This window comes from Trichomonascus vanleenenianus (genome assembly GCF_965637985.1).
Source record: "Trichomonascus vanleenenianus strain CLIB 3782 genome assembly, contig: TRVA0_020S, whole genome shotgun sequence".
Taxonomy (NCBI): Eukaryota; Fungi; Ascomycota; class Dipodascomycetes; order Dipodascales; family Trichomonascaceae; genus Blastobotrys; species Blastobotrys vanleenenianus.
In genome coordinates this window covers 98,984-122,553 of record NW_027481867.1, presented here as the reverse complement: position 1 = coordinate 122,553, position 23,570 = coordinate 98,984, and the positions used below count along the sequence as shown (strand labels likewise).

General features: G+C 51.2%; 13 protein-coding genes across 13 annotated transcripts; 5 read left to right on the top strand and 8 right to left on the bottom strand.

Annotated features, from left to right (window-relative positions):
* Window positions 1-48: 48 nt before the first annotated feature.
* On the bottom strand, window positions 49-678 carry TRVA0_020S01354 (J domain-containing protein; the record flags this gene model as incomplete). Its single annotated transcript, XM_076684972.1, has 1 exon — window positions 49-678. One exon carries the CDS (start codon window positions 676-678, stop codon window positions 49-51), a length of 630 nt encoding a protein of 209 aa, XP_076540790.1.
* A 134-nt stretch (window positions 679-812) lies between these two features.
* Window positions 813-1,552, top strand: MUD1 (Mud1p; the record flags this gene model as incomplete). Its single annotated transcript, XM_076684971.1, has 2 exons — window positions 813-838; window positions 895-1,552. The coding sequence occupies 2 exons, from the start codon at window positions 813-815 to the stop codon at window positions 1,550-1,552; spliced, it is 684 nt and encodes a 227-aa protein (XP_076540789.1).
* A 289-nt stretch (window positions 1,553-1,841) lies between these two features.
* Window positions 1,842-2,247, bottom strand: CBP6 (Cbp6p; the record flags this gene model as incomplete). The annotated part of the gene is made up of 2 exons (XM_076684970.1): window positions 1,842-1,982; window positions 2,032-2,247. The coding sequence occupies 2 exons, from the start codon at window positions 2,245-2,247 to the stop codon at window positions 1,842-1,844; spliced, it is 357 nt and encodes a 118-aa protein (XP_076540788.1).
* A 492-nt stretch (window positions 2,248-2,739) lies between these two features.
* On the bottom strand, window positions 2,740-4,692 carry GRS1 (glycine--tRNA ligase; the record flags this gene model as incomplete). The annotated part of the gene is made up of 1 exon (XM_076684969.1): window positions 2,740-4,692. The coding sequence occupies one exon, from the start codon at window positions 4,690-4,692 to the stop codon at window positions 2,740-2,742; it is 1,953 nt and encodes a 650-aa protein (XP_076540787.1).
* A 731-nt stretch (window positions 4,693-5,423) lies between these two features.
* On the bottom strand, window positions 5,424-5,855 carry DIB1 (U4/U6-U5 snRNP complex subunit DIB1; the record flags this gene model as incomplete). The annotated part of the gene is made up of 1 exon (XM_076684968.1): window positions 5,424-5,855. The coding sequence occupies one exon, from the start codon at window positions 5,853-5,855 to the stop codon at window positions 5,424-5,426; it is 432 nt and encodes a 143-aa protein (XP_076540786.1).
* Window positions 5,856-6,563: 708 nt separating this feature from the next.
* MRPL36 (mitochondrial 54S ribosomal protein bL31m MRPL36) lies at window positions 6,564-7,094 on the bottom strand (the record flags this gene model as incomplete). The annotated part of the gene is made up of 1 exon (XM_076684967.1): window positions 6,564-7,094. The coding sequence occupies one exon, from the start codon at window positions 7,092-7,094 to the stop codon at window positions 6,564-6,566; it is 531 nt and encodes a 176-aa protein (XP_076540785.1).
* Window positions 7,095-7,472: 378 nt separating this feature from the next.
* TFC1 (transcription factor TFIIIC subunit TFC1) lies at window positions 7,473-9,017 on the bottom strand (the record flags this gene model as incomplete). The annotated part of the gene is made up of 1 exon (XM_076684966.1): window positions 7,473-9,017. The coding sequence occupies one exon, from the start codon at window positions 9,015-9,017 to the stop codon at window positions 7,473-7,475; it is 1,545 nt and encodes a 514-aa protein (XP_076540784.1).
* A 1,003-nt stretch (window positions 9,018-10,020) lies between these two features.
* Window positions 10,021-11,494, top strand: TPS1 (alpha,alpha-trehalose-phosphate synthase (UDP-forming) TPS1; the record flags this gene model as incomplete). Its single annotated transcript, XM_076684965.1, has 2 exons — window positions 10,021-10,180; window positions 10,233-11,494. The coding sequence occupies 2 exons, from the start codon at window positions 10,021-10,023 to the stop codon at window positions 11,492-11,494; spliced, it is 1,422 nt and encodes a 473-aa protein (XP_076540783.1).
* A 216-nt stretch (window positions 11,495-11,710) lies between these two features.
* TRP2 (anthranilate synthase TRP2) lies at window positions 11,711-13,237 on the bottom strand (the record flags this gene model as incomplete). The annotated part of the gene is made up of 1 exon (XM_076684964.1): window positions 11,711-13,237. One exon carries the CDS (start codon window positions 13,235-13,237, stop codon window positions 11,711-11,713), a length of 1,527 nt encoding a protein of 508 aa, XP_076540782.1.
* Window positions 13,238-14,450: 1,213 nt separating this feature from the next.
* TRVA0_020S01156 (cytochrome P450) lies at window positions 14,451-15,989 on the top strand (the record flags this gene model as incomplete). Its single annotated transcript, XM_076684963.1, has 1 exon — window positions 14,451-15,989. One exon carries the CDS (start codon window positions 14,451-14,453, stop codon window positions 15,987-15,989), a length of 1,539 nt encoding a protein of 512 aa, XP_076540781.1.
* A 912-nt stretch (window positions 15,990-16,901) lies between these two features.
* PTC3 (PP2C family serine/threonine-protein phosphatase) lies at window positions 16,902-18,877 on the top strand (the record flags this gene model as incomplete). The annotated part of the gene is made up of 3 exons (XM_076684962.1): window positions 16,902-16,937; window positions 17,022-17,190; window positions 17,841-18,877. 3 exons carry the CDS (start codon window positions 16,902-16,904, stop codon window positions 18,875-18,877), a joined length of 1,242 nt encoding a protein of 413 aa, XP_076540780.1.
* A 563-nt stretch (window positions 18,878-19,440) lies between these two features.
* TRVA0_020S01112 (3'-5'-exodeoxyribonuclease) lies at window positions 19,441-20,403 on the bottom strand (the record flags this gene model as incomplete). The annotated part of the gene is made up of 1 exon (XM_076684961.1): window positions 19,441-20,403. The coding sequence occupies one exon, from the start codon at window positions 20,401-20,403 to the stop codon at window positions 19,441-19,443; it is 963 nt and encodes a 320-aa protein (XP_076540779.1).
* Window positions 20,404-21,358: 955 nt separating this feature from the next.
* On the top strand, window positions 21,359-22,816 carry TRVA0_020S01090 (uncharacterized protein; the record flags this gene model as incomplete). The annotated part of the gene is made up of 1 exon (XM_076684960.1): window positions 21,359-22,816. One exon carries the CDS (start codon window positions 21,359-21,361, stop codon window positions 22,814-22,816), a length of 1,458 nt encoding a protein of 485 aa, XP_076540778.1.
* Window positions 22,817-23,570: the final 754 nt, after the last annotated feature.

Below are 23,570 nucleotides of genomic sequence, written 5' to 3'. Positions count from 1 at the left end.
TGTGCATCGGTGAAAATTCACGTGACCCCATACTCGATCTTTCGGTTTCTAGCCCAAGACGTTCTTCTTTCGCTTTTTGCGCTTTTTCTCCTCGGTTTTTTGATAATCGCGCCAATTCTTGACTCGAGAGTCTCGGGTAGCATCCCATTGCTTCTTGGATTCCACTTTCTGGCGTTTTTCCTCCTCCATTTCCTCTTGCTTCCGTTTTTGTCGGCCTTCCTCCTCCATTTGGATCTTAGCCAGCTTGCGGCGCCTCAATTCGGCCTCAATTAGCACCTGCTTGGTCTTCTCTCTCCACTCAGCCAGAAATTCGTCGCTCTTGAGTCGCTCATCGTGGATAGTCCACTTTTTCTCGCGAATCAACAGCTTCCGCGCATCGGTGAACGCTTGGTCAAGCACTTCCCTCTTCTTGTCATCCTGGAGCTCTGATTCCGCTTTTTTCAGCCGGTCAAACGCATCGGGGGCCTGGGGGTTTGCCGTTTTGTCCGGGTGGATAAGTAGCGACTTCTTGCGGTACGTCTTTTTGATATCCTCCTTCGTGCAACCGGGCTGGAGACCGAGGACAGAGTAGGCGTCTAGCCGGAAAGCGTTCAATATCCGCTCAATTTCCGTGTCTTTGCCATGCTCGCTTGATTCGCGTTTGAGAAACTCTTCGATCTCCTTTTCCTCGTCCGACATGTTAAACGGTACCGTGTGGTGGTGGTCGGAGAGCGTAGTAGGGTGTCTTGGGAGAGGGTGGAAAAACTCACCCCCATCGACGGATATTTATACTTTCCATCGACGACAGAACGACAGAGCTAGCGTGGTTAGACATGTCAGATCTTGCGCCGTCAGAAACGTAAGTTGGAATTTTGCTAATTATAAAAGTTCTGGAAAAATTAACTGTGGGGTTAGGCTGTATATTCGAAATATCAACGAAAAGATCAAATTGGATCGGCTAAAACAAGAACTGCAGTATATCTTCTCAAAATATGGCAGGATAGTAGACATAGTGGCCCACAAGAATCTGTGGATGCGCGGTCAAGCATTTGTCGTCTTCGACGATGTTTCCAGCGCGCAGAAGGCCCGAAACGAAATGAACGAGCATGAAATATTCGGCAAGCCAATGACCATTCAGTTCTCCAAAACCAAGTCTGACGCGACAGTTATGCAGACTTCAACCCCTGAAGAGTATGAAAAATTTAAAGAAGAGCGCCTGAAGAAGAAGGAAGTTCGCCAGAAGCAGTGGGAGTCTAAGCTGACTAAACCCGAACCGGCTGCCAAGCGACTCAAAACGTCCAAAGCATCCAAGGATGATCCCACGGGAGTCAATTCGACTCTGCCACCAAACAACATTCTTTTCCTCGAGAATGTGCCTTCGACAGTACAGCAGGATACGCTTACGGATGTTTTTGCTGGGTTCCCTGGGTTTGTCGAGGTGCGGCTGGTTACAATTCGGCATGTTGGATTTGTTGAGTTTGATACCGAGGAGCAGGCTGCTAATGCGCGGTCCAATACTCTTGGTCTAACCCAGGACGGCAGCACCATTCGAATAACCTTTGCCAAGAAGTAATAATGACTAACGTGTGTAACATATACATATTTATTATCAATCATTGAGCCATTGCGACTTACCCTTTTTTCAATCCATTTTATTATTTAAAATTTGGAGATGATATTTATTGAGCCTTTATTATTCGTTGAGCTATTACAAAATGTAAATGATTGCTATTCAATCCTGATATCCATTACAAATTGAAGGTACCCCATGACGACGGTATTCGAAGGGGTCGTTAAAGATTCACTGAATCATAATTGACGAATAATACAAATATATACAAGACATTTAATAAATGCACAGACTATTTAAACCAACCAAACACCGACTCTCGGAATGCAGTGAAGAAGGATTCCTTCTTTCGGGTAGTGGTATCTGCCTCTCTGATGATTCGGGTGTAGTAGTTTGGCATGCCTTCGGGCCGCAGCAGTCTCTTGACAGGGAACTATATCTTAGTTAGCAACTACAGCAAATTCCGCAAAAAATGGACCTACCTTTCTGAGGTTAGCATCGGCAGTGAGGAGGTTAGTAGCGGCGGCCTGGGCCTCGAGGTTCTCGGCAGGAGGTAGCTGAGCCTGCGAGCCGACCAGTGCCTCTTCAAACCGCTTGATCTGGTAGTCCTTGAACGAGAAGTACACTCTTTGCGAATCTGAAGGCCATTTCTTGAAGGCCGCCACGAGGTTATTCAGCGCTTTCGACTTGGCGCTCATTATTCTCTATTAGTTATTTTGTTGATGGGTCCGATATCACGAAAAATTGATTGGGACGACATTCCGATTTACGGAGTTTGGTTTTCTTGGATAAGCTGCTTCTTCCGGTATCTCAAGTACTATACAATAGATTACCTCTTAGAATACAAATATAGGATGCAAAGAATCAGAAATATATGTACATTAAACTAATGTCAATCCACTCGCTTTTACCGATACTAGTAAGTTACCGGTAGTAACAAATTACCAATACCGGCACTTGCTGCCTACAACTGTTTACCACATGTTTGATGCAAATAATTTATTGTACCGTAAACTGCAGAATATCTCCGCGGAGCGGAGCCACGGGAGCTCGAGGGCTGGCCCTCGAATAATTGTGACAGCGCTTAACCTATACTGCTACGTCTATTATGCAATATAGACAGCTTATTAATGGGCCTCCAATAACGGATATCCAGTAGATCAATCTATTACAATTAGTTAATAATATAATTACTCCTCCTGGGACTCAAAGACAGCCAGGTGCTTGGTGCCCTCGTCCCACGAAGTGCCGTTGACAACCATGTCCTGGATAGCCTTGAGCACCTCCTCCTGGGAGCCACGCTTCTGCTTGGTGGTGTCTCGCTCTCGAATGGTGACAGAGCCGTCCTTGACAGTCTGGAAGTCAATGGTGATGCCGTATGGGGTACCCAACTCGTCATTTCGCGAGTATCGCTTGCCAATGGAGGCAGACGAGTCGTCAACCTTGGATGGAATGCCCATTCGCCGCAGCTTCTTGCTGATATCAGCGCCAATTGGGCTCAGCTGCTCGTTGGCAGAAAGTGGCACAACAAGAACCTTGGTTGGAGCAACCAGTGGTGGGAAGGAGAGCACACCTCGCGCGGCGTCCTCTGGTCGCACCCAGTAGACCTGCTCAATAAGCGAGTAGAAGATTCGGCCGATACCGAACGATGGCTCAATGACGTTTGGCACATACTCTCGCACGTGCTCAACCCGCTTTCGCTTCTCAATAACGACAAGGTCCTTGTCGATCTCAACCTCGCCCATGCCTTCAATGGAGCAGACGATCTTGCCGTTCTGCTCCAGCTCCTTGGCCAAGTCCTCTCGCTCGCAGTCGGTTCGCGAAAGAATCCAGCCCTCGACCTTTGGAGCGTCCTTTCGGAACTTGGGGCCAAACTTCTTCTTGTTGAGGTCAACCTCGTAAGCCTCGACAGTGATTGGCTGCTCAAGTGGCTGTCGCACCACCAAGTTCTCCTTGGTTCGCGCAGAGTGCACACTCAAGTCGTAGGCAGATCGGTCAGCACAGCCGACACACTCGATCCAGCCGTAAGAAGAGTGCAGCTCACAGTCCCAGCAGTCCGAAGCATAGTGGGCCATCTCGTTGGACATGTGCTGTCGGAATCGCACTCGGTCTGGGTTCATGCCAATCTTCATCATAAAGAGGTAGATTCGGCCGAGGAAGTAACCTAAGGTCTCATTGTCGACCATGCCAGAGCTGACTGCCTCGCCGATAGTCGTCTCCAGAAGATCGGTCTTGCCGGCCTCCTGAGCGCCCTTGGACAGGAACTTGAGCTTGATGCCGGAAACCTCCTTGAATCGCGGATGCGACTTGTCCTCTGGGTCGACGTAGTGCTCAATCTCGGCCATGAGGAACTCTCGCACTCGCAGCAGACCGGCACGTGGAGAGATCTCGTTTCGGAACGACTTGCCAATAGAAGCAGAGGCAAATGGCATCTTGAGGTTGTTGGACTCCAGCAGCTTGTTGAAGTTCAGGAACTGGCCCTGGGCAGTCTCCGGCCGCAGGTAGCCCTTGAGCACACCGGACGGGCCAACAGCAGTCTCGAACATGAGGTTGAACTCCATTGGCGACTCGAGCTTGCCGCCAGTCACCGGGTTGACAATCTTGTGATCGACCATGATGTCGCCCAACTCCGGGCCGGAGAACCCGTCAATCTTGGCCAGGATGGTCTCGTATTCCTCTCGCGTCTTCTCATCGAGCTTGACAGCCTTGATCTCCTTGACCTTCTTCTTTCGCTTCTTGTCCTTCTCGGACTCCTCCTTTGGCTCCTCCGAGATGCCTCGAGCCTCAAGGTCGCCCTTGAGTCGGGCCTCCAGGACCTCCTCGACAAGGTGGTCCGCTCGGAAGATCTCGCCAGTCACGGTGTCCCGGCACATCCAGTCGGAGAACTTGTCCACGTGGCCAGAGGTCTTGAGCACCTCGTGCGGCGTCAGCGCAGTACAGTCCACCTCGAGCATGTCCTCCTCAAGCACAAAGTGCTTTCGCCACGCCTCGACCAGATTGGCCTGCAGCGCGCACCCTGGTGGACCGTAGTCGTACAGCCCGGACACACCGCCGTAAATGTCGAACGACGGCGCGTAAAAGAATCGTCGCTTGAGCAGCCCCTCGAGCTGCTCTCTACTGAACTCCTGGTTCTGTGCACTCATTCTGCCTTGCAGGTTTCGTTGCTTGGTCGCAAAATTTCGTAATTGAACTGCCGGTGAGATTCCCTTCCACCGGATCGCTCGCAGTATCCTTTGTGAGTATATCTTGAACGCAAAGTGCGAGATTTTCCACGCCTTATAAGTGGTTGATGAAAAAAAAATGTGTCAATCGAGCCCTCTCCCAAAGTGCATTTTCCGCCCCGGCGGGGCCCACACCACCTCTCTCCCCTGGGTCGAAGCAGCCAGAACCCTCCATCGAAAAGAGTCACCGCCTCTCCACACAAACCTGGGGGGCTCTGCCCCCCAGACCCCCCGTGGCTCCGCTTCGCGGAGGAATTGGGGCTCGTTTCGCATTTTTTCAGGGCTTTTCTGGCATTATCGAATCTCGAAGTGACTCAGCCGTACGTGGAAATTTTTCGGACTGCGCGAGCCGCCCGAGCCGCACGAGCCGCAATTGACTTGGTGTGGGGCTCTGCTACGATGGAGTTCCTAGGGGAAAGGGGGGAGGGGGCATGCCCCCCCTTAGTTCCGCTACGCGGAGGGATTGGATGGGAAATTGCTTACCTTATCGCCACCTTGGCGTACTACTTGCGTGTGTCTTGTTGACTAGGATCACTTCATTCATTGCCGATCGGTTTTCGCAGTTCGCCGCATTGTGGAGAAAACCTCCACGAAGTGGAGCCAAAGGGGGTCTGGGGGGCATGCCCCCCAGTAAAACATGAAGCCCCAGTAGGTTAGTATTTGTGCTTGGTAGAGTAGTCCGTAGGGCTGATGACGAGACCCTTGCCCTTGGCGGCGCCCCTGTAAACGGTCTCAATGATATCTATCATCTCCTGTTTGTCTTCGAGCACGAAATTGAGCTTGTTATTATTGCCTGTGCCGAAATCAACCAACATGTGCTTGTTGCGGTAGAAGAACATTATTGTCATCGGGTCGTACAGCTCGTACATCTGGTTGAAATCGGGCACCTGATCAATATCGCACACGTAAATGACGGCAAACTGCCTCACCTTGTCGGCGACGCTGTACAGGATCTCGTCCATTCGCATACAATCGGGGTCCTGGTCACGGCCGAACCTGATCACTACTACTCGGCTTTCCTCGGACAAAATGGCCTGATCAACGTGCCACCCAGTTGGTAGGTGTGGAAGGAAAATGCTGCCCATTCGAAATAGATCGTTTTAGTTATTGCAACAGTGGTATCGATAAAAGATAAAAAATGTCCAGCGTTGGTCGTAGCTGTGTGGGTGGGATTTTTTTCGGGAACGGCGTATCGATCCGATATCCCCTAGATAGCAGTTGGAACTGCGATTAAGAAATATCGTATTTCTCTATGATCTCTGAAGTTCGGGTATAGAGTAACGGTCAATTGATCTCTGCAATATAGGTGATATATCCAACATGGCTGGGGATTATGTAATTGGATACATGGATCAGCAGTACCGCTAATCCAAAAAAAAATTGCTGATGGGTTACCCTGTACCAATTTTCGCCTACAATCCATATATGGGTATCCCAGATTAGTAGCTAGAGCCAGAATATAGTATTCCTTAATTGTAGCTTACTAGGGGGAGTGAATCCCAAGAGTAGATAAGCTGTATTCATTTACCTTACCGTAGGTATACTGCCAGGATGTAGGTAGACGATAATAGATCAACACGTCTCCTAAAGCCAGCAAAGATCTTTTCATACATATCACTTCAGTGCATCAAAATGGTCTCTATCATATGAGCCATTAAATAGATCCATCAATTTGATCTTAGTAGTTTCATAAGTAAACCAATAACGCACTTGACAGTACACAACAACAGTACAATGTGACAGATTAACAGTTCTATTTACAAATTCGTTACAGGAGTATGGCATGCAAATGTTTATTTCTTCTTTCCTCGTCGCTTCTGTGCCAGCTTACCACCAGCCTGCACCGGAACAACGTTCTCGCCCATGAGATCAGCATAGTCGTCAAACATGCTGGTCGGCTTCTTCTCAGCCTCAGCCTCAGCCTCCTCTACTGGAGCAACCTCCTTCTCCTTCTTCTCCTCTACCTTTGGCTTCTCGAAGCCGATATCGCCATACTTCTTCTGGAACTTGGCCAGTCGTCCGGTGATCTCTGAGTCGACGCTCTTCAGATCAGATCGCGTAGGGTTCCACCGAAGGCTATTTCGCTGGTCGTTCAGGTACCGCCACTCGACCTTAGGGAATTGCGACCGTCGCGTGACCACAGACCCGTCGCTCAGCTCGACCTTGACATCAAACTTGTAATAAATCGGCGGTCGAGTCTCGCCCACCTTGAGCTTTCGCGGTAGTCTGCGGGACAGGATAGACTTGCCGCCAGGTGGGACGTACACAGTACGCACCTGCTTAGGAACCACCGCACTTGCCCTCGGCCGTATCGACGAAAACATCTCTGATATCTAGGTTTTGGGGTGTCCTGGTTTGGTTGGCTGGAATTTTTCACTTTTCAAATTTTGTCGCTCCCAACCCAACCTCCGCCAAAACCAAATCACCATCCCTCCTTTTAACATAAGCCGACGACACCATTGCTAGTATTTCGAACGCCAGCCCTGGAGCTCCCGTAGCTCCGCTTCGCTCAGGGACTCAATTGGCCCAATATCTCCAAGGAGTGGAGCACCAGGGGGGTTTGGGGGAGGGACTGGTCCCCCACCCCCCTCATTGATACTAGCTGCAGAGTGTTTTCGGGGCCAGCCCTCGAGCTCCCGTAGCTCCGCTGCGCGGAGGTGTTAGTGGTAAATAAATATTAAATCATAACAAAGTCGTGAGTATTAGTATCGTAGAGATTTACTGTGGTCATGGTCGTCTTCCTGCTTGATGAACCCAAACAGACCCTTGAGCTGCTCGCTCCCTTCTTTACTGATATCGGCCACTTTATCCAGCACTTGCTGCTCCTTTCCTGCAACTTCTGAGCCAGACGGCTCATGGTATTCGTTCGCTTTATCTTCGTCCGCCCCTTCCCCATCGCGTTCCTCTTCTTCCTCTTCTTCCTCTTCCTCTTCTTCTTCAGGCTCCTGAGTTGGCTCTTCCTCCCTTGTATCATTCAACTGCGTCGTATCATCATCCTCGTATTCAGAATCAACATACTCGCTATCGCTTGCCTCGGCCTTACTCTCGCGGCCATGGAAATACGCTGTTTCCTCTTGGATAATATTCTCAACCTCCTCCCTGCTCAGCTCTAACCGGTCACGGAAGGCTACCAACTTAGCTCGCATGACCTTTCGAATAAGACGGATATCCAGCGGCGCGAACCATCCGTTTTTGAAATCCGGCTCCTCCTTTAGCTCTGCATTATCAATGAGCCTGCGGAGATCCTCATCAGTAACATCGCAAAGCTGTACTGTCCGCGGATCGGGCATACCGCGGAACATGGCTTCCGCAGGATGCGGACGCTTCTCCTGCGCCACGTCTACAGGGATTGGGAAGCTCTGTTGCTCCTTAAGCATTTCCTCCTCTTCTTTGCGCGTGAATACTCTAAAATGCTCCACCTGGAATTTGGCGAACTCCGGAGAAGACTTAACATCGACACCATAGCGCACAGACGCAGTCCGGAAAGGCCCGCTTCGGTACACAAACGCGACATAGGGCAAAGCGATCTTGATGCTGTAACGGTGCTCGTACCCAATCTTGCTCAGTATAGTCTTACGCGTCCATAAAGGCCGCTCGGCAAACACTTCGCGCAGCATTTCCACTACGTGTGCAATATCGCCTGTGGGCTCGCTGAGCTCGGCCCGTGGACCGGTTGGAACCTCTTCATCCCATGCCAAGAGAATCGAATCAAGGCGTTTAGGGGCTGCAGTGGACACTAATTTACTACCACCTTTGCCGTCGTCGACAATGACCGCCTGGGGGTTCGTTCGGTAAGAGTACACAAACGGCTGACGCAGCTGTGAAAACCTAGGCGGCGGCTGGATATCAGCAAACTCATCTTTGCCAATTGGCACGTTGCCTTCAAACTCAATGCTACGGATAGTCTCGAGATCAAATGACATGAGTTTGTCAATCTTCTGTGCAAACGGTGACTTTTCGAGACAGTATTGGAAGTCCGCCATCTCTCGGAACCGGAAGGATGTGTCTAGTACGTGCGACGGCTCCGCCTTGTAGTTTCCTTTGCTCAATTGCAGCGCCTTTCGAATATCTCCGCCGGCCGCCTCGAGGCACCGGGTGGGCAGCTCAATCTTGAGGAGCAAGTTCTCGCCGCGGGCAAATCGCGAGATTATCGGGTGCGACACGGGGTCTTCTGGACGTAGCCTTAGTTCTAATGGATCATCCTTGGTCTCTGCCTTCTGCTTGATCTGTTCAGAACCGCCGACCATGGTTATGGCGCGATCCGTGTTCTCGACCCGGGCCGGGAACTCCAGGGCTATCGCCCGCGGCAAATCAAGGCTGTACTTCTTCGCCTGGTCATTCGTCATCCCTCTTTACGTATTTTTTTTCTCTGATTCCGCTATGGTAGCAGATAACTCAATGCTCACACCCTTCTAACCCTAGGTTTTTGGGGTGTCGTCGCATTGATAAAAGTAGGTGATATCCTCGCGCGCGCACGTTCCCACAGTGATGATCAGCCGGCACAACCGCACATTGACTTCTTCTATTCACTATAACCCCTGAGTTTTTTGACTGAGTTTAGTTCAATTGGCACTACGAACTTGGAGGCTAGAACGCTTATTGCGTATTCCTTTATCATTAAATGTTGTGGTTGCTTACCGGATCTGTATGATATCTCAGAGATCGGTATTCAGGAACGTTGCTCGATGAGACACTACTTGTTAGCCTATCTTCAATTGAATTCGCTCAATGAGCCCAGAATCGTTTGTCAATTCCATCGAATAATACAGATCGAGTTACAATGCTTTGATGTAACTTCTCTCGCTCTATTTAATAAGCTTATCGCTAATCGTTGCACGTGACTCTCAGCATCAGCATCACGTGATAGTCCGACATGCCATTTCAAGCCAAAGCATAAGCCTCAAAAAGCGCTCAATCGCTCTTTATTTCAATGGCTTGTATCTCCTAACACGAATAAATCACTCAAAGCAACGACAGAGCAAAGATCGAGGACTAGTTCTGTTACCTCAACGGCGTACCAAATTGCCAAGCTTAAGCGTGCGAGAGCGCGCAAGAGCGGCTTTGTGTGCGACACGCCCCACGCCTGAGGTGCGGCCCAATCTCTTGTCTCAACCCTCATTGTCTCTTCCAGAACCTTGCCATCTCCGTTTGGTTGCAAAAAAAAGAGTCGAAAATAAGGTAAAAACCTCACACCACCAGTCCTCCATAACTGCTGCGTGAGAACTAATCCACTGTACTGCTACTTTTCCAATGGTTAAAGGAAACGTGCTCGTAATATCGAACCGGCTGCCGGTGACCATCAAGCGGTCTGAGGACGGGAAGTACGACTACGCCATGTCCTCGGGCGGGCTTGTCACGGCGCTGTCGGGGCTTAAGAAAACGACAAGCTTCAAGTGGTTTGGATGGCCAGGTAAGTCCAACGTTGTTGGGACAATTGGTTCTAGAAGGCTAACGAAGGGTAGGATTGGAGATCCCTGATGAGGAGAAAGACAAGGTGGCTCAGGACCTGGACGAGCAGTTCTCGTGTATTCCGGTCTATCTCAACGACCACCTGGCCGACCTGCACTACAACGGGTTTAGCAATTCGATCTTGTGGCCGCTGTTCCATTACCACCCGGGAGAGATGAACTTTGATGAAGAGGCGTGGAAGGCGTATACAGAGGCGAACCGACTTTTCGCCCGAGCAATTGCTCCTTTGGTTCGTGACGGAGACATCGTGTGGGTCCACGACTACCACCTGATGCTTCTTCCGGCCATGATCCGGGAGGAAATTGGGCCAAACATCAAGGTTAAGCTTGGCTTCTTCCTCCACACGCCGTTCCCTTCTTCCGAGATTTATCGAGTGCTTCCAGTGCGACGAGAAGTGCTTCTTGGTGTACTGAGATGCGACTTAATTGGGTTCCACACGTATGACTATGCGCGACATTTCCTGTCCTCGGTTGCGCGCATCCTGAGGATCAGCACTTCGCCGAATTGTGTAGAGTTTGAGAACCGGACTGTTACGGTGGGAGCTTTCCCCATTGGAATTGATACCGAGAAGTTTGTCGAGGGCTTGGAGAAGCCAGAGGCCAAGCAGCGGATGGCCGTGCTTCGCAGTAAGTTTGAGGGCGTAAAGATTATCGTAGGCGTAGATCGGTTGGACTACATCAAGGGCGTCCCGCAGAAGCTGCACGCGTTTGAAGTCTTTTTGGAGGAGCACCCAGAGTGGATTGGCAAACTCGTACTTGTTCAGGTTGCTGTTCCTTCTCGTGAGGACGTTGAGGAGTACCAGAACCTGCGGGCTATGGTCAATGAGCTAGTTGGGCGAATCAACGGTCGGTTCGGCACTGTAGAGTTCACGCCGATCCACTTCCTGCACAAGAGCGTTACTTTCAACGAGCTCATCTCGCTTTATGCCGTCAGTGATGTGTGCTTGGTGTCTTCTACGCGAGACGGTATGAACCTTGTGTCGTATGAGTATGTGGCGTGCCAGCAGGAGAAGAAGGGCGCGCTGATTCTTTCAGAGTTCACCGGAGCTGCCCAGTCGCTCAATGGCAGTATTATTGTCAATCCGTGGAACACGGAGGACCTGTCGAACGCCATTAACGATGCGTTGACCATGCCCAAGGAGAAGCGGGAAGCTAACCACCACAAGCTGTTCCAGTACATCTCCAAGTACACATCTGCCTTCTGGGGTGAGAATTTTGTCACTGAGCTGTACAGGATGAACTCCAACAGTTCGTAGAATTGAAAATAATTGGACTCTAAACCGTAATACTAACACTAGTTTCTCCGCGAAGCGGAGCCACGAGGGAGTTTGGGGGCTGGCCCCCCAAATGTCGCTGCATCGCGAGTGATAATCATTCATAATAAGTTATTAAAATCGGCTCTATGTTGGGGGCTACTTAGAAACATGCATGAGCCGCAGGGCGCCGCACGATTTCAAAAAAAAAGGGGACCTTTAAGACTGGTTCTGCTTCTCGTACCAGAGCTTCTCGGCCTGGAGGAGACACATCTTGTTAGCGTTCATCTTGTTCACCGTCTCAATGTACTCGTCGTATGGGTCAGAGTCGTGGACAATGCCACCGCCGGCTTGGAGATAGGCGACTCCGTCCTTGAGCACCATTGTCCGCAGGGCAATGCACGTGTTCATAGCGTTGGCGTCGTAGCCGAAGTGGCCCACGGCGCCCGCGTAGACGCCTCGTCGCTCCTGCTCCAGCTCGCTGATAAGCTGCATAGCCCGCACCTTGGGCGCACCAGAGACCGTGCCGGCAGGGAATACAGACCGGAACGCGTCGAACCGCGTCTTACCCGGACGCAGGACACCAGACACCTGGGAAACGAGATGCATGACGTGGGAGAACCGCTCGACGGTCAGCAGACGGTCGACGTTCGTCGAGTGAGGGTCGCACACCCGGTTGATGTCGTTTCGCGCCAGATCGACAAGCATAACGTGTTCGGCTCGGTCCTTAGTAGACGCCAGCAGCTTAACCGCCAGCTGATCATCCTCCTCAATGGTCTTGCCTCGGGGCAGGGTGCCTGCGATAGGGTGGGTGATTACCCGGCCCTTCTCTGACTTGACCAAAAGCTCTGGCGAGGCGCCAACCACCTGGAAGTCAAGATAATCGAGGTAAAACAGGTATGGCGACGGGTTGACGGTTCTCAAGTACTTGTACACGTTGAAAGGGTGCAGTTTCGTCGGGTGGGCGACCCGCTGGGACGGCACGGCCTGGAAGATGTCTCCCTTAAAGATATGCTCCTTGAGCTTCTTAACGTGGCCCTCGTAACCGGCCTGGCCGATGTTCGACACGTAGGTCGAGTCATCTCCGACTTCGACTGGCCCCTGGGGCACTTCGTACTCCTCTCCGTTCAGAGTGACAATGATCTCATCAATGGTCTTGAGCGCCTTCTGGTACTCGCTGTCGAATTCAAACGAAGCCCGGTCAACGGAATCGTCGATATGAACGTTGTGGATGATCTGGATTCGCTGGTACACGTTGTCAAAGGCGACAATGGTGTCAAACAGCATGAGAGCGGACTCTGGCACCCCCATGGTGTCCTTGAGTTCTCGCTTCGTCGTCGGCTCGAAGTACTTGATGCAGTCGTACGAAATGTATCCGACTGCTCCGCCACTAAGGTGCGGCACTGGGATTCGGTTGGACTGTCGATACTGGCTAAGCTCCTTCTCCAGGATCCGCAGGGGGTCCTCGTCGGGTCCGAACCCGTTGCCGGTCTTGATGACCTTTCGCGGGTTCACGCCGATAAACGAATACCGGTCCAGTTTCTCTCCGCCAATTGCGCTCTCGAGCAGGAACGAGGGCTTGGCTTCCTTGCTACCTGGGCGGGCCAGCTTCAAGTAAGCGACATGCGGCGTCAGGTTATCCGCCAGCATGTACTTATAAACAGGGTACAGGTTCGGGCTCTCCGGAGCAGCATCCTCCTGGGCCGCCTCGCGGAATGCTTGCAGTGATGGAATTGCCTCAGCCATGGTGTAGTCTGGTCGGATCAGGCCTGGATTCGAACAAATCTCTTACTAATGAGTAATTGGCGGAATCGCATTTTTCACTTAACTTGATTGACCGGAGTTAAGTCAGAGCATGGTTGGGAGGTTAGCCCGCGCGCCCCGCATCACCAAAATCTTATCCACCACCCCCAAGCTCATCATCCACCAATTATCTACCGTCTATATACAAGTACGAGGAATAACGTACATGGGTACTACTGTACTGTATATGGTATTTACGTAGGACTACGGGGTGTTAATACTTCTGGTTATTGAACAGTGGGATCTACTGCGAGTATGTGGAATATGGAATTCTTTTACCGAGCTGGTTCACGTAATTCAACAGCCATTGTACAATTCTCACTGCAGATACTGACAATAGGTCTCTCATCGTGTAGTTCAGGCTATAAAACTACATATATATACAATGCTCGTAGGGGACCTACCTGAGTGGCTCTCTGTCCCAAACTCCCCTGTTGTCAACTGTCGTCAAATTTTTTTTTTCACGGAACATAGAGTCTACGCTCCTCCGCGAAACTGGCCCTCGTAGATACCTACCACGATATCCCAGCGTAGTTGAAAAAAAAGAAGACGTAATGGGGTGGTGGAAATACTGGCAGAAAAACCGTAACTGGCGGGAACCCATGGCTATTTACAAACGTTGTAGTTAGCACGAGGCGCATGGGGACAGAGGGGCTAAGGGGTGCAGCCCAACGGATAAACACTGCAGGTTAGTGTTCATCTCCTGTCCGTATAATACGGCAGAGTTCCCGACATTGAAGTCCGATGGCGCAGTGCACATGGGCAGATGAAACTTGGTAGCATCACAGCCTGTAGAAATACGCTGAAGCACCTTATTTGCGCAGGGTGGAGATAGACCAAATACCGAGGTACGTACCCTACTGTCGTACTCTCTGGCTCTCTTAAGTCCCCTCCCCTATCTCATCGCGCATATCTTAGCAAGCAGACGCATATTGTGTAACCGGTGAGTAACTATTGGACAGGCGGATAAGTCTCAAAAGACGGTGGCCCGTAAGCTCTAGACTTTATATATCCGGCGTTGTTCGCAATCGAACTTTTCCGGGTCATTGGTATATTCCCTCGCTGATTGGTACTTTCACGTATAAAAACTTGGTACCTGAAGCAATTGTCGTAATTTCCATTGTAGCGTAGTAAATTATTAACCAGGAATTGTTCAATGGCGCTCCAAACCGTACTCTACGCAGGAGCGGCCCTGGTGGTCTATGTCCTTGTCCAGGACCTGATTGAGAACTGGTTGTATGCCCGGAAGGCCAAAAAGCACGGCTGCAGCGAGATCACGTACACTCGATCCTTCCCGTTCGGCATCAGACGGCTGTTCATGGTCATGGGTGACCAGAAGAACAACCGCGGCGTCGAGAGAATGCGATCCGTGCTGCTTGAAGGGGGCCACAAGACCGTGCGAGCCCAGGAATTTGGCCGGACCGTCTTCAAAACCTGCGAGCCCGAGAACATCAAAGCCATGCTGGCGACGCAGTTCAACGACTTCGAATTCGGCCCCTTGCGGTACACGACAATGCGGCCTCTGCTGGGCGACGGCGTGTTCACCCTCGACGGGTCAGGATGGCAGCACTCGCGAGCTTTGTTGAGACCGCAGTTCGCCAAGGAGCAGGTGTCGCGGGTCCACGAACTAGAGGGTCCCGTGAAGAACCTTATGCGAATCATTGACCGCGACGGCCTGGCTCCGGGAGGTAGCGTTGAGATCCAGGATTTATTCTTCAAGCTGGTCTTGGATACCGCCACGGACTACCTCTTTGGTGAGTCGACTAACACATTGCTTGAGGGGAAGGTCGAAGATACTCGGGCGATCTCTGGCAAAGACTTTGGCAGGCTCTTCAACGAAGCGCTGGAGCACGTCGTGACACGATTCATGCTCCAGAAACTCATCATCTTCACCAACACTACGGAGAGCACCCGGGTTTTCGGCGAGTGCAAGGCGTTCGTTGATTACTACGTAAAGCGTGTGCTCGATGCCAAGGCCCAAGGCAAGGAGCTTGGCGGTGATAAGTACTTCTTCCTTAACGAGCTCACAAAGCAGACGACCGACCCGATCGTCATGCGAGACCAGGCGCTCAACATCCTGCTGGCGGGGCGAGACACGACATCGGGATTGCTGTCCTTCACCTTCGCATTGCTGGTGCGGCACAAGGACGTATTCTACAAGCTGCGAGAGGAAGTGCTCGACAGCTTCGGCACAACCCCCGACTCAATGGACTTCCACACCCTGCGGCGCTGCGAGTACCTCAAAAACGTCATCAACGAAGTGCTGCGGCTTTACCCCGTCGTGCCGAACAACAGCCGCCTCGCATCTCGGGACACTACCTTGCCGGTGGGCGGCGGGCCTGACGGCAGGCAGTCCGTGTTCGTGCCCAAAGGAGCTCCTGTGTTCTACTCCGTCGACGCACTCCACCGTGATAAGGACATCTGGGGCCCCGATGCCAATGAGTTCAAGCCCGAGCGCTGGAACCAGGGCAAGAGCTACCCATGGCAGTACATCCCCTTCAACGGGGGGCCTCGCATTTGCCTCGGCCAGCAGCTCGCCCTCACCGAGGCCTCCTACGTCATTGCCCGACTGCTCCAGACCTACTCGGACATCAATGGAACTCCAGAGGAACTCGCTCAGCCCATCAAAATCGAGCGTAAACTCACCGCCATGCTGCCACAGCCTGGTCTCCATATCACCTTTACCAAGGCCTAGCCTTTCTATAGCTACCATTTCGCAGTCCTTAGCACTCTGGGGAACTTTCCTGGCTTCATTTTGCGTAATTGACTTCAGTAAAACCTACTCAGTGCCCATCTGGGGGCCAGCCCCCAGACCCCCGTGGCTCCGCTTCGCGGAGGAGTTGCTCGGCTAGACACAGTAACAATTTGCCCCAGAATGACAAACATGCAGCACAGATTTAGCGTTCTGGCCACCCCTAGCTGCGCTTCGCTGCCTAATTGACTTCAATACGCCTACTCTGTGCTCACCTGGGCGCCAGCCCCCAGACCCCCGTAGCTCCACTTCGCGGAAGACCTGTTCACAGTCAAAATTTGCCCAAACATACAGCACACAATAGTCTTCTTTAGCACTTTGGAACCCTTCCATTATAGCCCTCCCTGGCTGCTCTACGCATAATTGACTAGAGCATCAAATCCTCCGCGAAGCGGAGCTATGGGGGTCCGGGGGCCAGCTCCAGGTGCAATGAGCAGCAATTTAATAAATTCAGCCCTTTTCCATCCCTTTACGGCGGGGCCAGCAAGACGTGCGGCTCATGAGGCTTCCCTGTGCGGCGCAATGGAATGCGGCGCTGGGAGGAAGCGGGGCGACGCCCCCCTTAAAAATTTTCCTGTGAGGCCCCCAAGGGTTCCAGGGGCGTGTCACACACATTTCAAGGCGAGGCAAAAAACCTCCCAAAGGTGGGTAAAGTACACCCGGACAGACTCTCTCTCACACTCCACCGGGCGAGAAAAAACTCTTTGACACTGGGGGCTTGAACTCGTTTGTTTTGTGGGTTTGGTCCGGGACTTAGAGGGAATACGTATAATTCTTGTGCGCGCGAGGAATATAACCTGTTGCATCCGTCGAATAGTTTTAAGTGACGTGACTGGGTGAAATTGAATAGCAGAGATGGGGCAGATACTCTCGCATCCGATAGTTGACAAGGTATGTTAGATGGTCTCTTTTTTCGGGGTGGTTCGCGTCGGTTTAGCAAGTTGAAGCTTATGGCGGCTAACCTCGGTTGTGTAGCACTCCTCAGAGGGCGAGGACGATCAACTGGTGTTTGGCCAGTCCTCGATGCAGGGATGGCGAATCTCCATGGAGGATTCGCACGCGACGGTCCTTGATCTGAAGAAGAACGACGGTTCTTCTTTCAGTGAGCGAATCTCGTTCTTTGGTGTCTATGACGGCCACGGTGGTAAGTAAAAAATGACGCGTCTTTGCGTACTTTTTCTGGTGGGTGACATCTTTTTAAGGAGGCATCGTATTGACGGGCAAAATTTGTCAATTATATACGTGCCCGTCTGTGATTTGAGGGTTGATACATTCTCCAATTAATGAACAGTGTCTATTGTTGATGCAAGCTATTCTGTTTATTGAATGGAGACGATAGCCCGATAACTGAAGGATAGCCCGATCAAGCAATCATATGAAATGGGAATAGCCATCAAATTATTGAAAGAATATTCTGTTTTCTCGATATTTGCGAGGGAAATTATGTTTGGTGACATAATGAGGAGATCCTGTCAATAATTGTGGAGGCTATATACCCTTTTATTTTGAAGGCATCATTCTTCAATGATTGAAAATATCCTTGAATTGAAGACCACAGCCCCAATGATATATTATCAGTTGAAGATATCAACATCCTTTCGTGATTAGGATATCTTTTGAATTGAAGATGTCAAATCTTTAATAATTGAGGAATACTTGGAGTTGAAGATACCACATCCTTCTATGATATATCATCAAATGAGATATATGCTTCAAATATTGAGGTTATCCTTAGATGATAAAAAAGATGTCATGCCGCCAATTACTCGGATGAAAAGAGCTAACAAATGATAGGCGACGGAGTAGCATTGTATGCTGGCGAGAACCTCCACAACATCATTGCCAGACAACCGGGCTTCGAGAAGGGAGAGTACGTCCAAGCCTTGAAGGACGGGTTCCTCAATGCGGACCGGGCCATTCTCCAGGATCCCAAGATGAAGAACGAGCCGAGTGGGTGCACTGCCACCACGGCCATTATCGTAGACAACAAGGTCATTGTGGCCAACGCCGGCGACTCGCGAACGATTCTCGGCGTCAAGGGTGTTGCCAAGGCGCTGTCATTTGACCACAAACCGTCCAACGAGGGTGAGCGAGCGCGAATCTGCGCCGCCGGCGGCTTCGTCGACGTAGGCCGAGTCAATGGCAACCTGGCCCTGTCACGTGCCATTGGCGACTTTGACTTCAAGCGGACCGCCAACGCGCCGCCCGAGGAGCAGATGGTGACCGCGTACCCAGACGTTATGGAGCACGACATTAGCCCCGACGACGAGTTTCTCGTGCTGGCATGCGACGGTATCTGGGACTGCATGCACTCCCAGCAGGTGATTGAATTTGTGCGACGCGGCATTGTCGAGAAGCAGTCGCTGCAGATGATCTGCGAGAATTTGATGGACCATTGCCTTGCGCCGAGCAGCGACATGAGCGGTATTGGCTGCGACAACATGACCGTCATGATTGTCGGGCTGCTTAACGGCAAGACCAAGCAGGAGTGGTACGACATGATTGCCGAGCGCGTGCGCAACGGCGAGGGCCCTGTCGCGCCGGAATCGTGTGCAGAGCTCAAGGAACACTCGTTTGACCAGAAGGAAGAGGAGACGGAGCGGTTCAATGGCCCGACCATCACGCTTAAGCAGCTGCTCGGCCACCAGGGTTCGGACGAGGACGAGATCAACTCGCAGGCGCTGTTCAACATGATTGGCCAGGCCATCAAGGAACGATCGGCGCACGTACAGATTGAAGAAGAAGACGACGAGACGAGCCACGGCGATAATAATGAGCCTTCTACCTCCGCAGAGGACGCGGCTGCTAAGAACGAGAAAGACGAGTCTTAGTTTATTATGTTTCGTTTTGTTATTGATTGAAATTGTTTCCGTTTATTTTTTTGATTGACGCATAGAACCACCTCGTGTGTAAATATTTAATTTATTCGTTATAATGGTACACTCCAATTTGACGGCTCGTCCGACCCGCGCTAACCCACCAGCCATTCTCTGCTTTTGTTCGTCGTATCTGTTGAAAAAGGATTCGAGTGCCTATTCTAGTCTGAGCGTATAGATTAACTCTGTTACTTGTAAAAGGTTTGACATAGTTTTATTACCACAGAGACCAGAAATTTGGCATTAATAGCACCAGGATAATCCTATTAAGTAATCTAATACGTCAGCTGCCATAAACAAGCAAGTATACTAAGAATTGGAACGCTCAAGCTGTTGTTATCAATTCATTTTGTAAAGCCAATAACCACCGATTACGAGGGCACTCCGCGAAGCGGAGCTACGGGGGCTCGAGGGCTGGCCCTCGAAATCAAAGGAAAGAAGCAACTACAAATCTGTACACAATTAAGGAGGATCTATGCTCTATGCAATTCGCAATTCGTTACGAGTGTACCAGCGGGTTACAGATCAAAAAGCTTCAACGAGTTCTTCCATGCAGCGTCGATAACTTCCTCGACCGGAATACCCTTAACGCCAGCGACAACCTTGGCAACCAGCTCGATAGCACATGGCTCACAGCGGCCGCGAACCATGGCCCCTTGCTGGAACTTTTCCTTCTTGTAGCTCGGGAATTGTGGCGCGGTGCCTTGCAGAAACCGTTTGTGGGATGCATGCGATGGCCTGATCTCACACCATGGCCCGTCAGTCTCAAGCAATAATCTATCCATAGGGATCTCCTTGACAATCTCGAGGTTCTCCTCCGACTTGAGCGAACACCCGTTGATGCCAATATAGAGTCCTAGGTCGAGGTAGTCCTTCATCTCCTGCATGGGTCCCGTGAACGAGTGAACGACACCGCCTTTCGGGAGTCGCGGCAGGTACTCTTTGAGAATGCGCACAAAGTCGTCGTGGCATGCTCGCGAGTGGAGGAATAGGGGCAGGCCCACGCGCGTGGCCACCGCCAGCTGCTTCTCAAAGTACACCCGCTGCGCCTCGGCCGGAGCAAAGTGCAGCCGGTCGTAGTCCAGGCCAATTTCGCCAAACGCCTTGACAATTGGCTTGTTCTCGTTGGCGAGCTTCTCGAGTTCTACGAGATACTCGTGCGGCGTATGGCCGTGCTCGTGGCTCTCGAAATCGGTCGAGTGACACGGATGCACACCAACAGTGCATGACATGAACCCTGGTGCACGCTCATTGTACTCCCGGCACATGCGAATCGCATTAGCTGATTCTTTGAGGGTCGACCCAGTCACCATGATCTTCTCGACCCCTGTCTGCTGGGCGCGCTTGACGACTTCATCAAGATCCGCCTCGTGTTTCTTGGACCCGTGGTACCATCCCTGGAACTGGGCGTCCGTCAAATTGGCTGCAATGTCTGCAAACGGCATCTTCGCTCTCCCTAGAAGCCGTCGACTGGCTAGCATATCATATGCTTTGAAGGGCCTCGGGGCGATTTCACTTTTCACCGGCCCGGCATAAAGTCTCACATTAGGTAATCGGCAAACGCCGCGTCGTGTGCGGCTTGTAGATCACTCCACCCCACCCTTGCACATTGAATGTTGGTTGTTCGGTAGTTTTATGGCAATTCAGGTGTAGCAACTTTTGTCAAAGGGGTTTGCTGGGTCAGCTTTCATGGAGAGGAAAAACGCGTGTACTGCCGCGGTGAAGAAGGGATGTTTTTGTTTCGGAGCAACCACTGTACAATCCGGATGACAGGGAACCCATGAGGGTAGGATACATTCAGGGGGAAGGGGGAGGGGAGGGTATATGTGTGCCAATGGGGTGACAGATAGGAGCCGATGTACGAACTGGCATATTCCATGCAATTGTGATAGCAGGAGTTTGCCCCCTGAGATGTGGAGTGTTTGCACTGTGATGGACGGTCACCGGCACAGGGGCATAACTTGAATCTCCACTTGACGCATAACGCCATTTTATATGTACGGATGGCCTGAACATGCAACAACTACCTTAACTGCGTTAACTGCGTCGGGTGGTAGGGTTGAAATGCCTAGCTGTGCATGGATTGGTCGGCCTCATACGCATTACAGTAAATTATATATAAAACGTTAGCCGGTTCTGCAGGTAGCTTCCCGAAATATAATATAACATATACAGACCCTCCTACCACGGTCTAGCTCTCGCTATTATCAACCATACTTCCGAGCTGCAGCTGGCTCTCGCACAAGAGTATTATCTCTCTACTATATAGGGTGTGTGTCTTGCTCGGTCCAACGCTAATCGTACCATTATATGGCCGTTCAACCCGGTGAGGCGGCTCTACATTCCAACCAGAAATTTTTCGTCGCGCTGCATCTCTCTTTCTCAAGTGATAGAGGACCGCATTTTTGCGTATTTCCACTTGGTTAGATTGTCGTGATGCCGCTAGATTATGAGGACCCGGTTGACAGACTGGTCCACTGCCCAGACATATCCTTCAAGGACATCGAAGCGCTATGCGCGTCGTTTGAGCCTGACCAAGCAAAAGATGTGTACACCGCATACCGCATACTGACGACCCTGCAGCAGCATCTCGGGGTGACCAAGTCGTGGAAGTTCACCTTGCTGTCCGTCTACGAGTTCCAGTCGCAGGCGCGGGACTTTGACACAGACCTGGCCGTCGTGGTGGCCCGCCAGGCCGAGCGAATGCTGCGTAAGGTCAATTCGTGGGGGATTGAGCAGCTCAAGGCCAAAATCGCGCAAATTGCCGACCCCTCTATGTACACAAATGACGCCAGCTCGGTGCTGACGGTTCTGGTGCTGCGCATCCTCACCGTCTACGCCGAATTGGAGTTCAAACTGAACCTGGCCCTATCGCGGTCAACGCTGATCCGCATGCATTCTGACCTCGAGGACCTCCTGCCCCATATTGCCAAGCGGAGCGGGTCACACAATGGCAAAGTACTCGTCGAGCGCTATAGGATGTTTGTTACGCAATTGCTTGTGGACCTTGAATCGGCGCCAGGAGAAGACGTACAGCAAGAGCTCTTCCAAATTGTGCGCGACCTGCATGGTATGTTTGTCAAGTTTGCCCGGTCGCATCAATTCCAGTCAAGTTTGTTGGACAACGAAAATGTCCTCTTCACTGAGCCTTCTTCGCCGGCCTCTTCCGTCTTCTCCTCCCCTGGTGGTAGCTTGGAGAACTCGTGGACTTCCGACTTCATTCCCGACTACAAGCACCGTGGTCGAGCGGCTGGAGGACATCATCGCACGCTCTCTAATGCCTCTTCTTCCCTATTCTCGTCCTTCTCCAACAAGACTTCCATTACAGAGGACCTGCCGTCTATCATGCATGCATTTGAGGCCGAAAAGCACAAGCAGCCACCGCAGCCACCGTCGCTGCCTCACTCGCCATCTATCCCAAGAAATCTTCCATTCTACAGCTCAATACTGGGCTCTTTTGGCTCTTCGTCCTCTCCAGTGCGAAAGGACTCACGGAAAGAGCCCCAGAAACTGCTGGGAGGGCCAATTCCTGAGAACCTACCGCTGGTACGGGCTTATGGTCCTGTTCCACCACAGGAGGAACAGCAAACAATCCAGGTTAAAATGGTGGGCAGCCGGGCAAAGGTTATCATCCCAGGCTCTAACCGACTCATGGATCTTCAGGACTGGACGAATATGATGAATAACAGCTCCAAGAGGACTCCGTCATCGTCAAACATTCCCCTTCCACCGACGTTGAAGAAGACCGCCCAACCACCGGCCAAACCCCAGCCGATTAAGCGTGCCCCATTGATGGAAGCATTCTCTTCTCAGGCTGGTCCTGCTGGCTCTACTAACAAGCCGTCCAAGCTCAAGTTTGAGCAGAACTATGTTGACGCTATGGACAACTTTTAAAGATGTATATCTAACCTATTCTTGTATTTATTATGTGCGTACACTAAAATTATTGACGAATTACCCCAGTCTCTTCGATTTCGCCTTACCAGAGGCAATATCTGGTGCACCGCATACGATGTTCAATGGCCCCGCCTCATCAGACCAGTTCCACATACATTCGGAGTATTACCGATACGTCTCCTCCTCATCGGACCAGCCCCTATGGTGGGCGTCTTTCTCGAGGGATGCATCATCAACATGCAGATCGGTGGCAGATATCATCATTAATCTCTAGTGATAACAATTTGGGCGTTTTCATGGTGTTGAATCCGGTCTCGTACCCCACACTCTCGTAACTGCGGAGAACGCGATATCGAAGAGAAAAAAAGATTATACACGGGCGACTTTTCTGTTTATTTTTGGTCAGTGTAATAATACCATACACATTACAAGCATGTCTGATCCTGAAAAGCCTTCTCCAGTAGTTGCCAATATTAACGATAGCAACGAGCACTACGCCGTCGAAGAAGGAATGGTTAAGGATGGTCAGGAAGACAACAACGTCTTCTCCAGGACGGAAGAAGGGCCTGATTTCCGAGGTTCGTCATGCTTTGGAGCCACAATTCTCAATGTCAAGACCCAGATTGGCCTAGGCGTTCTTGGCGTTCCAATCTTTGGGCTTTTTTCTGGGAACCCTAAGTCTTGTTTTTCTTTGTGCCTTGACGACTTGGAAAGGTATTTTCGTAGGCAAGTTTCGGCTAAATCACCCCCC